General features: G+C 57.9%; 2 protein-coding genes across 5 annotated transcripts in view; both read left to right on the plus strand.

Annotated features, from left to right (window-relative positions):
- Positions 1-244: 244 nt before the first annotated feature.
- NR1H2 (nuclear receptor subfamily 1 group H member 2) lies at positions 245-7,166 on the plus strand. Of its 3 annotated transcripts, XM_025366386.1 has the most exons (10): positions 245-398; positions 541-648; positions 1,473-1,534; positions 1,622-1,759; positions 2,052-2,342; positions 2,426-2,703; positions 2,909-3,088; positions 3,677-3,776; positions 6,148-6,356; positions 6,629-7,166. In XM_025366386.1, exons 3-10 carry the CDS (start codon positions 1,492-1,494, stop codon positions 6,773-6,775), a joined length of 1,386 nt encoding a protein of 461 aa, XP_025222171.1. In that variant the 5' UTR covers positions 245-398; positions 541-648; positions 1,473-1,491; the 3' UTR covers positions 6,776-7,166. The 3 variants fall into 3 exon arrangements, with proteins under 3 accessions (XP_025222171.1, XP_025222172.1, XP_025222170.1); XM_025366387.1 differs by lacking the exon at positions 2,052-2,342; XM_025366385.1 differs by lacking the exons at positions 245-398; positions 541-648 and having other exon boundaries at positions 1,326-1,534.
- A 1,346-nt stretch (positions 7,167-8,512) lies between these two features.
- The window catches only part of POLD1 (DNA polymerase delta 1, catalytic subunit), a 34,951-nt gene continuing 29,710 nt past the window's right edge, over positions 8,513-13,753 (plus strand). For both annotated transcript variants that reach the window (XR_003116928.1, XM_025368470.1), the window contains exon 1: positions 8,513-8,580. The gene's annotated coding sequence lies outside the window, so the exon portion shown is untranslated. The remainder of the gene's footprint in view (positions 8,581-13,753) is intronic.

A 13,753-nucleotide genomic window follows, 5' to 3' on the forward strand; every position in this document is an offset into this window, starting at 1 on the left:
GTCATGTGCGACAAGCAGCTATAGTTAGGGTTTGGCCGCTGGCTCAGAGAAGCGCATCAGTGAGCTAAAGCCACAAAGCGCGGGGCTGGAGGTTTGGCTCCCAGTTTCCCCTCTCATCCAAGAAGCGAGGAAATGGGTTCGGAACTCTTCTGCCAAGTCCCAGTAGATCTACCCGGTAAACTTCTGGTGTTTCCAACTTCCGTGCGGGGCAGCAGCTTCGGCTGGTCCTAAGCGGGCCGGAAGTTCGTCAACATTCACGCTCCGCCTCTTTTCCGGACGTGACGCAAGGGCGGGGTTGCCGGAAGAAGTGGCGAAGTTACTTTTGAGGGTATTCGAGTAGCGGCGGTGTGTCAGGGGCTAAAGAGGAGGACGAAGAGAAACGGAGCAAGGGGACCCAGGCAGGTGCACCCGAGAGTGGGGAGATGCGGGAGGAGCCCCGAACCCGGGGCTTCTCGGCGCTCCCCGCTTACTCCGCTCAGACCCTCTCTCTCCTTCCATTTCCTCCCCTCCGTAACTCGCGCCTCCCGCGGCTGTTTCCAGGGCAACAGGAGTAGTTCACTCCGCGAGAGGCCGTCCACGAGACCCCCGCGCGCAGCCATGAGCCCCGCCCCCCGCTGGTGCTCGGAGAGGGGCGGGACCTGGAGCGAGGTGCGGGGGCGGAGCATGAATGGAGGAGGTGGGGGCGGGGCATAATGGGAGGAGATGGGGCGGGACCTGGAAGCGCGGTGCGGGGGCGGGGCATGAAGGGAGGAGGCGGGGCTGGGGGCGGGGCATGATGGGAGGAGATGTGGCGGGGCCTAGAGCGAGGTTGTGGGGGTGCAGCGGGAAGGGAGGAGGTGGGGTGGGGNGCGGGGCCTAGAGCGAGGTTGTGGGGGTGCAGCGGGAAGGGAGGAGGTGGGGTGGGGGCGGGGCATGATGGGAGGAGATGGGGCGGGACCTGGAGCGAGGTTTTAGGGATGAGGCTTGGAGGGAGGGATGCGGATGGGGCGGGGCAAGGTGTTGGGAGGCCCATGATGGGGGGCTGTAGGGCCTGAACCTGGAAGGTTGAAGGCGGAGCATAATAGAAGGAGGTGGGGTCAGAATGAGAAATTGGGATGCTTGGGGCAGAAGTGAGGCGGTCTTATGAAGAGGAGGTTGGGGGGAAACTACATGGGATGGAGACCGTGAAGGCAGAGCATGATTAAAGGAGAATGGGCCCTACCTAGAAAGAGCAGGTGGATTGGACCTGAGGGGGCGGGGCCTAGAGCAGGGGCGGGGCTTAAGACCAAGCTGAAGGCTGGGCTGGAACAGAAGGGGGCGGGTCCTGTTAGAAGGATGGGGAGGGTTTGTAGGCCAGCAGGAACCAGGGTTGTGGCTGAGAGTAGGGTCTCTGGAGAGATGGAAGTAAAAGTGGAAGCCCGGTCAGGACCTGTAACTGACCTAACCCAACCCTTCTTAGCCCCACAAGGCTCTCAATCCCCTGTATTTTACAGGCTGCTCCGTGACCCCACCATGTCCTCTCCCACCACGAGTTCCTTGGATACCCCCCTGCTTGGTGAGTGACTCTCTTCCCCACTCAACCCTTATCACACACTAGCAGAAGCTCACTGTACTACCCCTCCCGGATTCCACCCTCTTCCAGGAAATGGCCCCCCTCAGCCTGGCGCCCCTTCTTCTTCACCCACTGTAAAGGAGGAGGGTCCAGAGCCGTGGCCCGGGGGTCCGGACCCTGATGTCCCAGGCACTGATGAGGCCGGCTCAGCCTGCAGCGTGGACTGGGGTGAGACAGGGCCCAGAGACAGGGCTCTGGAGTTGACATGGGGGCTTGGGGAGGGGTTTAGGAAGGGAAAAAGAAATGGAGATGGGAATGGGAGGCCCCTGATCTTTGCTTTTTGTTTTCGCTTTCTCCCTGATATATACATCTTTCTAAATTGCAATATCCCTGAATGTGAGCAGCACCTCCTCTCTCCCTCCATCCTCTGGCGCTTTGCCTGGGGATCTCCTGTGGGCACATCCTTCTGGTTCCTGTTTCTCCCTGTGGCTCTCTCATGGCCTCTGCCTACCCATCCCAGTCATCCCAGATCCTGAAGAGGAGCCAGAGCGCAAGCGAAAGAAGGGCCCAGCCCCGAAGATGCTGGGCCACGAGCTTTGCCGCGTCTGCGGAGACAAGGCCTCCGGCTTCCACTACAATGTGCTTAGCTGCGAAGGCTGCAAGGGCTTCTTCCGGCGCAGTGTGGTCCGTGGCGGGGCCCGGCGCTATGCCTGCCGGGGCGGTGGAACCTGCCAGATGGACGCTTTCATGCGGCGCAAGTGCCAGCAGTGCCGGCTGCGCAAGTGCAAGGAGGCAGGGATGAGGGAGCAGTGTGAGTGCAGTGGGAGGGGGCGGTGCCGGCCTGGCCCATTGGCCCAGCCCTGGGGTTCTGCTGAGGCCTGCATCCCCCTACAGGCGTCCTCTCTGAAGAACAGATCCGGAAGAAGAAGATTCGGAAGCAGCAGCAGCAGCAGTCACAGTCACAGTCGCAGTCGCCTGCGGGGCCGCAGGGCAGCAGCAGCTCAGCCTCTGGGCCTGGGGCATCCCCTGGTGGATCTGAGGCAGGCAGCCAGGGCTCCGGGGAAGGCGAGGGTGTCCAGTTAACAGCGGCTCAAGAACTAATGATCCAGCAGTTGGTGGCAGCCCAGCTGCAGTGCAACAAACGCTCCTTCTCCGACCAGCCCAAAGTCACGGTACTGCCCCCTCCACAACCTTGAGTGTGATGGTCCCAGTCGGGTAGAGCCGGCTGGGCCATTGCCCAGGGTGTGGAAGAATGAGGCTCCAGAGGGCAGGGGCTTTGGGAGGAGGGTCCCCCAGGGTGCAGGCTTGGCCTCAAGGTGGCCGCCCCAACTTAGGCTCACAAAGACCTGGGAGTGACCCTGGTCTCCTGTGTCCCAGCCCTGGCCCCTGGGCGCAGACCCCCAGTCCCGAGATGCCCGCCAGCAGCGCTTCGCCCACTTCACGGAGCTGGCCATCATCTCAGTCCAGGAGATTGTGGACTTTGCCAAGCAAGTGCCTGGTTTCCTGCAGCTGGGCCGGGAGGACCAGATCGCCCTCCTGAAGGCGTCCACCATCGAGGTAATGGTCCATCTGCCCACAAGAAACCCCAGAGATAGCTCCAGGACAGATGCTGGGAGCTGAGTTTAAGCAAGACCAGTCCTTGCCCTTGTAGGATGACATTCCATGGCAAATAGAGTCTTCTATGAGCCAAGAAGAAAAAGGAAAAAGGGTCTGAAGCTGAGAAAATTGAGGATCAGGCCAGAGAGGCTATTTTAGAGAAAAGTTGCCAAAAAGGCTTTTCAGAGGAGTTAGCGTTTGAATCAAAGTAGGGATAACGTATAAGTATTGAGCGCCTACTGTATGCTAGGCTCTATACCAAGTGTTGGCATATGGCAAAGAACAAAGCAGATCAAACCCCCTGCTCCTATACCTTGTGCCCACCTGGGGAAGGAGTATCCTAAGGAGAGGGGGATGCAACGTGTGCGAAAGCCCAAAATGAAGAAGGAGCTTGGGCTGTCTCACGTGATGGCTGCACACTGGTGTGGCTGAGAGAACGGGGGACGAGGGATATTCCTGGTGAGATTAGACCCCCATTTGGGCCAGCAGGGGAGGGACTAGCAGCCGAAGGGTTACAGGGCTTGAGCCCCCTCCCACTGCCACCCTCAGATCATGCTGTTGGAGACAGCCAGGCGCTACAACCACGAGACAGAGTGTATCACCTTCCTGAAGGACTTCACCTATAGCAAGGACGACTTCCACCGTGCAGGTAGGGCCCAGGGGAGGCTTTGGGGAGGCTTGGCCCCCCTGCTAGCTGGAAGACCTGGGGCCAGTTCATCCCTGTGAGAGTCTGTTTCTTTATCTCCAAAGCCGGGGTGAGGGTTGAGCCAAGGTGAGAGCAAGACAAGAGTGTGTATGTCATGCGTGGTGGTGTGTGCCTGTAGGCCCAGCTACTCAGGAGGCTGAGGAGGGAAGATTGCTTGAGGCTACAGTGAGCTGTGATTGTGCCACAGCACTCCAGCCTAGCGACAGAAGAGACCGTGTCTCTATTTTTTTCAAAAAAAGCATGTATTGGCCGAGCACGGTGACTCACGCCTGTAATCCCAGCACTTTGGGAGGCTGAGGTGGGCGGATCATGAGGTCAGGAGGTCGAGACCATCCTGGCTAACAGAGTGAAACCCTGTCTCTACTAAAAATACAAAAAATTAGCAAGGCGTGGGGGCGGACACCTGTAGTCCCAGCTACTCGAGAAGCTGAGGCAAGAGAATGGCTTGAACCCAGGAGGCGGAGGTTGCAGTGAGCCGAGATCACGCCACTGTACTCTAGCCTGGGCAACAGAGCGAGACCCCGTCTCAAAAAAAAAAAAAAGCATGTATTGAGTGCCGACTCTGTACAGTGGGTTGCAGTGGAAGTTGAGACAGAAGGGCCCTGTTACCATATCAGGCGTCTTGGTGGGCACTAGGGAAAGCATCCCCCCACCCCAAAACCTGGTCTCACCCAAGGGAGGCAGCCTGGAGCTCGGTCCATTGTGAAGTGGGCAGCCTTCCCTACTGTCCAGGAGCACTGCTTCCTGCCCTCCGAGAGCGCTACCTGGGTGTGTCACCTGGGCGGGTGGGCTTCTGGAAGAAGGCCTGGGCAGTGAGAGGCACTGCCTAGGAAGAGGGTGGGAGGCACGTTGCTAGTGCTGCAGAGCATACACCGGGGCCTCGATTCCTCATCGTCCCATAATCTGTGTGGGACCTCTCTGCATTTCCTGACATCTGTCTGAGCCCCACCCTCTCCCCTTCCTTTTACCCTGGCCCTTTCACCACCCAAGACGGTCCCAGTAACTCTTTTAGTATGAGCTTAGCAGGGCAGGGCTTCGTGGAAGCGTTTCTGGCAGGGGGGATTGGCGATTGCAAAGGCCCTGAGGTCGGGGAGAGCCGGTGGTTTGGAGGAACTACAGGGAGCCCCAGGCAGCTGGAGCACAAGGAGACGGGGTGGAGAGGTTGGGAATCCCACCCTACCCCTTTCCAGCCCCTCCTCTGCCACCACCCTGGAACACTGCCAGAGTCCCCTTGAGGGGCCCCTGCCTCCACCCCCGCCTGATGGAGTTGCTCACAGGGCAGGCAGAAGGGTCCTGTCAGCACTTGAGGCCGTCCACATCCCTCCTCCGCTCAGAACCCTCCACAGCTCCCGTCTCACTGGGAGAAGAGCTGGAGTCCTCTCTGTGGCCCACAAAGCCCTTTAGGACCTGGCCTCGCTCACTCTCTGCCCTCAGCTTCCACCCTCTCCCCCTCCTCCAGTCACTCTGGCCTCTTACTGGCACCCACCTGCCATGCTGTACTTGGGAGTTTCCTTTGCCCAGAACTAGGGGGACCAACTGGTCCTAGTTTGCCCAGGACCTTCCCAGTTTTAACACTGAAAGTCCCATGGCCTGGGTAGCCCCTGTCCCAAGTCCTGGGAACAGCAGACAGTTGGTCACCCTCACAATCCCTCACCTCCTTGGGGTTGGTCACTGCTCCAGCGTCACCCACGGCATGGCCTTCCCTGCCCGCCTTGTGTAAAATAGAACCGTGGCTCAGCAGGGCCTTTCGCCCTTCTCTGCACTGCCTGATTCCATAGAACTCACAGCCTTCTGACTGGCTGGGCCTCTTCCTAATGTGTTTGTCTATGACCTGTTCCCTAGGCCCTCAGTGTAAGTGCTGGGGCCTGGCACATGGCAGGTACTCGGTGATGTTCGATGAATGAACGAACAAATCAGTCGTGGGAATGAGTTTGGGCTTTACCTGAGCGGTGGAAGCCAGCGCAGGGACCGACACGATGGTTTTAAAAGCTTCCCTTTGCCTTCGTGAAGGGGACAAGGATAGGACCCGGGGAAGCTGCAACCACCGCCAGGTGGGAAGGGAGGCTGGTGACAGGATAGTAGAAAATACTGAGGAAACATGCACCCTCATTATTCATTCCCTCACTGGGCGGGATGTGTGGCACACCTGCTACGTGCCAGCACTCTCATGGGCATGGGGCACAGGTGGACAGAAATGACAACGCTGTGATTACTGCTGTGTTCCCGGCCCCAGTGACTGTGGGTGGCGCCAGGGGTGAGGCTGTGGGGCCCGGTTTCAGGCTGAGGGAGTCACGGGCTGCCTCCCGCCCCGCAGGCCTGCAGGTGGAGTTCATCAACCCCATCTTTGAGTTCTCGCGGGCCATGCGGCGGCTGGGCTTGGATGACGCTGAGTACGCCCTGCTCATCGCCATCAACATCTTCTCGGCCGACCGGCCCAACGTACAGGAGCCGGGTCGCGTGGAGGCGCTGCAGCAGCCCTACGTGGAGGCGCTGCTGTCCTACACGCGCATCAAGAGGCCGCAGGTAGGGCCCCGCAGCGCCTCTGCGCAGAGCCAACCACGTCCCGCGGCCCACTTGGTCCATCCAGGCTGGGCTCTGCCTGGCTGCCGCCCCCTCCGGCAGTCTTTCCTCAGGCCCCACCCTGCTGGACTATGAGCCAGGTCTAGTCCAAGCACAGGGGCGGGCCCCACGCTGGCTCCCACGCCTGACCGGGGATGGTCCCTCCTTTCTGTTGGGGTGGGCCGCCCAGAGCCTGGCCGGGCAGGAACTCAGTGCCCACCTGCCTCCTCCCTCAGGACCAGCTGCGCTTCCCGCGCATGCTCATGAAGCTGGTGAGCCTGCGCACGCTGAGCTCCGTGCACTCGGAGCAGGTCTTCGCCCTGCGGCTACAGGATAAGAAGCTACCGCCTCTGCTGTCGGAGATCTGGGACGTCCACGAGTGAGGGGCCGGCCACCCAGCCCCACAGCCTTGCCTGACCACCCTCCAGCAGATAGACGCCGGCACCCCTTTCTCCTCCTCGGGTGGAAGGGGCCTTGGGCTGAGCCTGTAGACCTCCCAGCCCTCAGCCCTTGGGATGAGCCCCAGTCCGGTTCCAGGAGGCTCCCTCCCTGCCCACCAAGTCTTCCAGAAGGGGTGAAAGGGTTACAGGTCCCGACCGCTGACCCTTCCCGGCTGCCCTCCCTCCCCAGCTTACACCTCAAGCCCAGCACGCAGTGCACCTTGAACAGAGGGAGGGGAGGACCCATGGCTCTCCCCATAGGCCGGGAGACCAGGGGCCTTCCTCTTCCTCTGCTCCTTTTATTTAATAAAAACTAAAAACAAAAACAGGAAAATAAAATTATGAATACAATCCAGCCCAGAGCTGGAGTGCAAGATGGAGAGGGCGTGGGCTTCTAGGGACCTCAGTGACACCGGGTCCCTGAACCTGATTGAGCATGTGGGACTGGGCCTCCCCAGGCTGGTGGGAGAGGTGGCACATAGGGTTCCAGTGCTGGGTGGTGTGTCGCCTGCTGTGAAAGTTCAGGGGCCTGACAGCCTCAGGGTCACCTCCCTGGGCAAGGTGAATCAGAACTCGCCCTTGAAGGATAAACAGGACTTAAGTGGATGAGGGGAACTGGACTTTCGTCCCAATAACGAGTGTTTTCTGAGGCCTCCTGTGGGCCAGGCACTGGGTTGGCCATTCTAGAGATGGAGACATTCACCCAGCAAATGTTTCCGGAGCATTTACTAGTCAGGCACAATTCTAGGCACTGGAAACATCCGTGAACAAGATAACCACCCTCCTACCAAGACTCGGGATAGGGACTTTAATGAGGGTGGCACTGTGGTGGGGCTAGAGGAAGTCAGGCAAGGTGTCACAACAGGCAATCGCTGGGACCTAAAACAAGAGCCCAGGGGCTGGGCCTTCAAGTTGAGGGAACAGCACGTGCAAAGTTTGAAAGGTGAGGGACACTGCGAGTTCGGAGTGAGCAAGCGACGAAGTTCCTCCAATTCCTCTTGCCCGTGTGCCAGCCCTAAAGGAGCTGAATGAGCAATTCTAATCTAGGGCAAAAGGGGGGGTTGCATGGAGGGATGCAACTTAAAGGTACATTTATTTGGGGCAGGGGACAGCGGAAGTGAAAGTAGTTAAAAACGATCATCTTATCCCAAGAGTAGTGTACCGGGCGCCCCACACGTGTCCCCATCATGCGTTGTTGAGTCTAGTTTACATGTGGGGAAACTGAGACCAGGATAGAGAACAGATCAAGCCAGGACTCCACCACTTATCGGCCAGCCTCTGCGGGGATCTCGGGCGTCAGGTCACCGGCTGGCTGCTGGGCAGCGACGGGGCAGGGCTCCCTACGCGGCCCCAGGCGAGAAGCCGGCGGGGGACGCGGAGGATGCGCGCGCAACACCCGAGGGTGGAAGAAGAGAGAACACAGCCGCGGCGCGCACAGACTGCGCGAGGTCGTGAACGCTGCTGCACGGAGGGGCGTGGCTTCTGGCCGACACGTCATGGGGAGGCGGAGTTAAGGGAATTTTTCAGCAAGGGGGCGAGGCCACTTTGCAAGCTGAGGGAGGGGGCGGGGCCTGCCTTGCAGTCGAACGAGCGGGGAGTGGTCCGCCGCCTGGTTGGGCGTGGCCTCGCCCGCCCTTGGGCAGGCGGAGGCGTGGCCCGTCTCGGCGTCCCGCGGCTCTGGGCTTGCGCGCGCGGGAGTCAGGGGTCACGGCGGCGTAGGCTGTGGCGGGAAACGCTGTTTGAAGCGGGTGAGTAGAGGGGAAAAGGGGAGTTCGGGGCACTGGGCCTGGTAGGGAACGGGGCTTGACCAGCCAGGCACATAGACCTGAGAGAGGGTTGCGAGGGCACCCTTTGGCCCGGGGGCGCGCAGGAGGGGGCAGCGGCCAGGAGTTTCCTGGGGGAGGGCGCGGGGACGCACAGGAAAAGGCCGGGGTGGGGGTGGAGTTCCTCGGCGGGCAGGGGGCGCATGCGCCGGGCACCGTGGGGCAGGAAGTGGCCCGGGAGAAGCGGTGGCACTGGGTGGTGCACGTGCTGGCTTGGTGTCATCCTGGATTCACTGGGTGTTTGAGTACTCTGTGCCAGGCACTATTCTGGAAGCAAGAACAAGTCAGAGAAGTCCCTGCCTTGGGAAGACAGATGGTAGACAAGTGATGAGTTTTAATAGTAGCACCAGTAAAGCCCTGCTCTGGGGCTGTGAGATGCTCTCAGAAGGGAACTAACGCAAGGTAACATGGTAATAATGATCGAGGAGCTTGCTGCTTTAGCTGGAGTGGTCCAGAATCGGCCGCTCTGGGACCCTCAAGTGCAAAGGCTCTGAGGTGGAAGGAGCTCGGCGTATTTGTAGCAGGAGCCGAGAGGACGAGAGTAATACAGATGAAGTCGGAGTCATGATGGGGAACTAGATCCTATAGGGCCTTGTAAACCTTGGTATGGAATTTTTCCTTTATTCTAGGTTCAGCGGGGAGCCGTGGGAGGGTTTGAGCGTGGAAAAAACACGATTCGCCCCGTGTTTTGAAAAACTCACTGACCACTGAATGGAAATTGGATTGTAGCAGGAATAAGAATGGAAGGAGGGAGATCTGTTAGGACGGAGAGAGTCCAGCAGGCAGAGGGAATCAGGCTCAGATTACCTTTGTGGGTGGAGCCACGGGGACTGGCTGATGGACTGGGCGTGGGAGCCAGGGGAAGAGTCCAGGATGACTCTTGGGTTTGAGGTTTGAGCAGCAGTCTGGATGGGGAAGGCTAAGGGAGAGAAGCAGGTTGGGGTTGCCCCTCTGAAGGCAGAGATTAGTGGGGGAGTGAGTAGGCAGGGTTTAGAGAGGAACTAGGAGTGGGCAGGGCGATGTCAGTGCCTCGCCTCAGCCCTTCCACTCAAGGAACTTGTTGCCGCTCTCTCTCCTTTTTTTTTTTTTTTTTTTTTTTTTGATTCGTAGTCTCGCTCTGTCGCCCAGGCTGGAGTGCAGTGGCCGGATCTCAGCTCACTGCAAGCTCCGCCTCCCGGGTTTATGCCATTCTCCTGCCTCAGCCTCCCGAGTAGCTGGGAGTACAGGCGCCCGCCACCTCGCCCGGCTAGTTTTTTGTATTTTTTAGTAGAGACGGGGTTTCACCAGGTTAGCCAGGATGGTCTCGATCTTCTGACCTCGTGATCCGCCCGTCTTGGCCTCCCAAAGTGCTGGGATTACAGGCTTGAGCCACCGCGCCTGGCCCTTTTTTTTTTTTTTTTTTAGACAGAGTCTTGCTCTGTCACCCAGGCTGGAATGCAGTGGTGCGAACTCAGCTCATTGCAACCTCCTCCTCCCGGGTTCAAGCGATTCTCGTGCCTCAGCCCCCTGAATAGCTGGGATTACGGGCGCCTGCTGCCACACCCCGCTCACTTTTTGTATTTTTAGTAGAGATGAGGTTTCGCCATGTTGGCCAGGCTGGTCTCGAACTCCTGACCTCAGGTGATCCACTCACACCGGCCTCCCAAAGTGCTGGGATTACAGGCATGAGCCACCACACCCGGCCGCCTCTCCTCCTTCCTGCACTTCCCCCCACAGGTCTCTCTTCCCCCTAGAGAGGTTCCTTCCCTTCTCTGAAATGCTCTTCCCTCTCTTATGGGTTTCTGATAGCTGCTCTTTGGACAGGCCCTCTGCTGAGCACTGGGGAGCCAATGATCATCCAGTTTGGTTGGGGAAGGACAGGAGATCTCAGTCCAGAGTGTGCTGAGCTATGGTGGAGCAGTGATAGTCTTTGGGAGCCAGGAGAAGAACCTGTGTGCTCAGGGAAGACTCACCAGAGTGGTTGATACTCACAGCGAGTTTCAACTCACATGTCTTTTTTTTTGGGTTTTTGAGACAGAGTCTTGCTTTGTCACCCAGGCTGGAGTGCAGTGGCGCGATCTCGGCTCACTATAACCTCCACCTCCCGGGTTCAAGTGATGCTCATGCCTCATCCTCCCGAGTAGCTGAGATTACAGGTGCACGCCACCACGCCCAGCTAATTTTCGTATTTTTAGTAGAGACAGAGTTTTGCCATGTTGCCCAGGCCAGTCTCGAATCCCTGACGTCAAGTGATCCACCCACTTCAGGCTCCCAAAGTGCTGGGATTGCAGGCGTGAGCCACGCACCTGGCCTAAACTCACGTGTCTTGAAGTAACCGGACACTGTGCAGAGTGATGCCGGAGACCCCGACTTGGGCAAGACGCTGACTCCTTTTCTAGAGGAGCTCACAGGCTGAAAGGATCCCAGCTCTGCATGCACACATGCAATAGTGGAAGTGGCACGAGACGTTGTGGGGACCCTGAAGAGCAGCTGGTCAGCTTGGAGGAGCTAAGCCTGAGCTGAGTCTCCGGATGCAGTGGAGTTTCATGCAGTGAACGCTGCCTAAGGCTTCTTGGGGGCTCAGCCCTATGCTGGGTGATGCTAAGGCCCCAGAGGAAAGTCAGTCCTTGCTCTGCCATCCAGAGGTCCCTGGCTGGTAAGGGAGGAAGACATATACCCAGGCAGTCCAGAGGCAGCAGTCACAGAGGCCTAGGGGAAGGACAAGACCAAAAGCGTGGAGGTGAGCCTGGGCAACATAGCAAGACCCTGTCTCTACAAAAAATACAAAAACTAGGCCGGGCGCGGTGGCTCGCGCCTGTAATCCCAGCACTTTGGGAGGCCAAGGCGGGCAGATCGTGAGGTCAGGAGATATCGAGAACATCCTGGCTAACACGGTGAAACCTGGTCTCTACTAAAAGTACAAAAAATTAGCCAGACGTGGTGGCAGGTGCCTGTAGTCCCACTTACTCCGGAGGCTGAGGCAGGAGAATGGCGTGAACCCGGGAGGCAGAGCTGGCAGTGAGCCGAGATCACGCCACTGCACTCTAGCCTGGGTGAACAGAGTGAGACTCCGTATCAAAAAAAAAAAAAAATACAAAAACTAGCCTGGTGTGGTGGCACATGCCTGTGGTCCCAGCTGGCCAGGAGGCTGAGGTGGGAGGATTGCTTGAGCCCTGGAGTTCAAGGCTGCTGTGAGATGTGATCATGCCACTGCACTTTAGGCTGGGCAATACAGTGAGATCTTGTCTCAAAATAAAAAAGTGAAGGTGTTTTCTGGTGGAGCAAAAATGAATAGTTGCCTTTGCAATTATTTAATCATTCCCTCAGCCGATATGTGTGAGCCAGGACGCAGCGGTGAACAAGCAAACAAATCCACCTTCAAAGTTGTCTCCCAGGGGAGGTCACCACTGTATCTCCCCTGGCACAGGCCTGGCACACAGATTTAGCGGTGGGGCTCTGGAGCCAGCCTGCCTGAGTTTGAACCCTGGCCATGCCCCACTGGGCTAGCTGTGCCATCTTGGGCAGGTAGCTTCACATCTCTGGACCTCAGTTCCAGCCTTTGTAAAATGAGGTCGTAGCAGCACCTACCTCAGAGGGTTTTGTGAGGATTCTTTGAGTTCCTTTATTCTTTTATCGTTCAAAAAATGTTTTCTAAGCACCCCCCCCCCCCTTCCTGGAGCACAGGATACAGCAGGAAACAAAAGATGATGCCCCTGCTCTCCTGGAGCCCCTGTTCTATTACCAGGACTCACTGGACACAAGATAACTAACCAGGCCAGGCGTGGTGGCTCACGCCTGGTATCCCAGCACTTTGGGAGGCCGAGGCAGACGGATCACTTGAGGTGAGGAGTTTGAGACCAACCTGGCAAACATGGTGAAACCCAGTCTCTACTAAAAATACAAAACTAGCTGGACATGGTGGTGGGTGCTTGTAAGCCCAGCTACCTGCGAGACTGAGGCAGGAGAATTGCTTGAGTCCAGGAGGCGGAGGTTGCAGTGAGCCGAGATTGCGCCACTGCACTCCAGCCTGGCAACAGAGCGAGACTCCGTCTCAAAAACAGAACAAAACAAAACAAAAAACTCTGAGATTGGAGGCCGGGTGCAGTGGCTCACACCTGTAATCACAGCACTTTGGGAGGCTGAGGTGGGAGATCATTTGATCCCAGGAGTTTGAGACCAATCTGGCCAACATAGTGAAATCCCGTCTCTACAAAAGTTAAAACATTAGCAAGGCATGGCGGCTGGTGCATGCCTCTGGTTGCAGTTACTTGGGAGGCTGAAGTGGATGGATCATTTGAGCCTAGGAGATCAAAGCTGCAGTGAGCCATGTACGTGCCGCTGCACTCCAGCCTGGGCAACAGAGCAAGATCCTGTTCCCCCCCTCAAAAAAACGAAATAAAGCTGTGAGATTGGGCGAGATTGGATTAGGTCATTGAGGAAATGAGTGTCTCACTCATTGAGAAAACCGGTGTCTGGCCTGCAGTGAGCGCGTGGTGTCATTTGACTGGTGAATCTCTGTTAAGTGCTTGCTACCGAAGGGCTGTGAGAGGTGCAGAGGACAACGTTTGCCATCCTGTGCCAGGGCTGATGAGAGGGGACACAGGGGCCTTTCCCTCCTAATGCTGCTCTGCCTCCACCGTGTACTAACAAGAGCCCAGGTTTTGCCCCTGCTGACACCGTCCCTCCCACCGCATCCCTGTAGCCACAGCCAACTGACCAAGGGCAGCCAGTCGGCTCCTTCCTTCCTCCTCCAGCTCCGGCAACGACTCTGGGCTCCCACAAGCCCCTGCGCTTCGTCTGTCCCACGCGGGTCTCTCCCCGCAGGTCATCACTCCCTGTCTCTCTGGCTACTTGCACAACTGGAGCCAGAGCCACTAACTACACTTGCTTCTTCCTATAAGTCACACATGTACGCGGCTGTCACTCAAAGAGCGCAAACGCAGAGTCAGCTGAAGTCCTCCTCACACGAAACCTCCTGCACACACTCACGGCTGCACCACTCGCCAACGGTGGAAGCACCCCTAATGTCCATCCACCGATGAACGGATACTGCAAACGTGTCCTTGCCATACAGCGGAAAAGCACTCAGCAAAAAAGCAACGCAGCACCGATGACAGGC

The sequence above is a fragment of the Theropithecus gelada genome, chromosome 19 (genome assembly GCF_003255815.1).
Source record: "Theropithecus gelada isolate Dixy chromosome 19, Tgel_1.0, whole genome shotgun sequence".
Taxonomy (NCBI): domain Eukaryota; kingdom Metazoa; phylum Chordata; class Mammalia; order Primates; family Cercopithecidae; genus Theropithecus; species Theropithecus gelada.

What these genes read in the sequence shown, in the direction of transcription:
- NR1H2 (XM_025366385.1), top strand. Translation starts at nt 1,378, where the DNA reads ATGGAAGTAAAAGTGGAAGCCCGGTCAGGACCTGTAACTGACCTAACC. An exon ending in CTTGGATACCCCCCTGCTTG is followed by an intron (nt 1,535 to 1,621) that starts GTGAGTGACTCT and finishes ACCCTCTTCCAG; the next exon opens with GAAATGGCCCCCCTCAGCCT. An exon ending in GGCAGGGATGAGGGAGCAGT is followed by an intron (nt 2,343 to 2,425) that starts GTGAGTGCAGTG and finishes ATCCCCCTACAG; the next exon opens with GCGTCCTCTCTGAAGAACAG.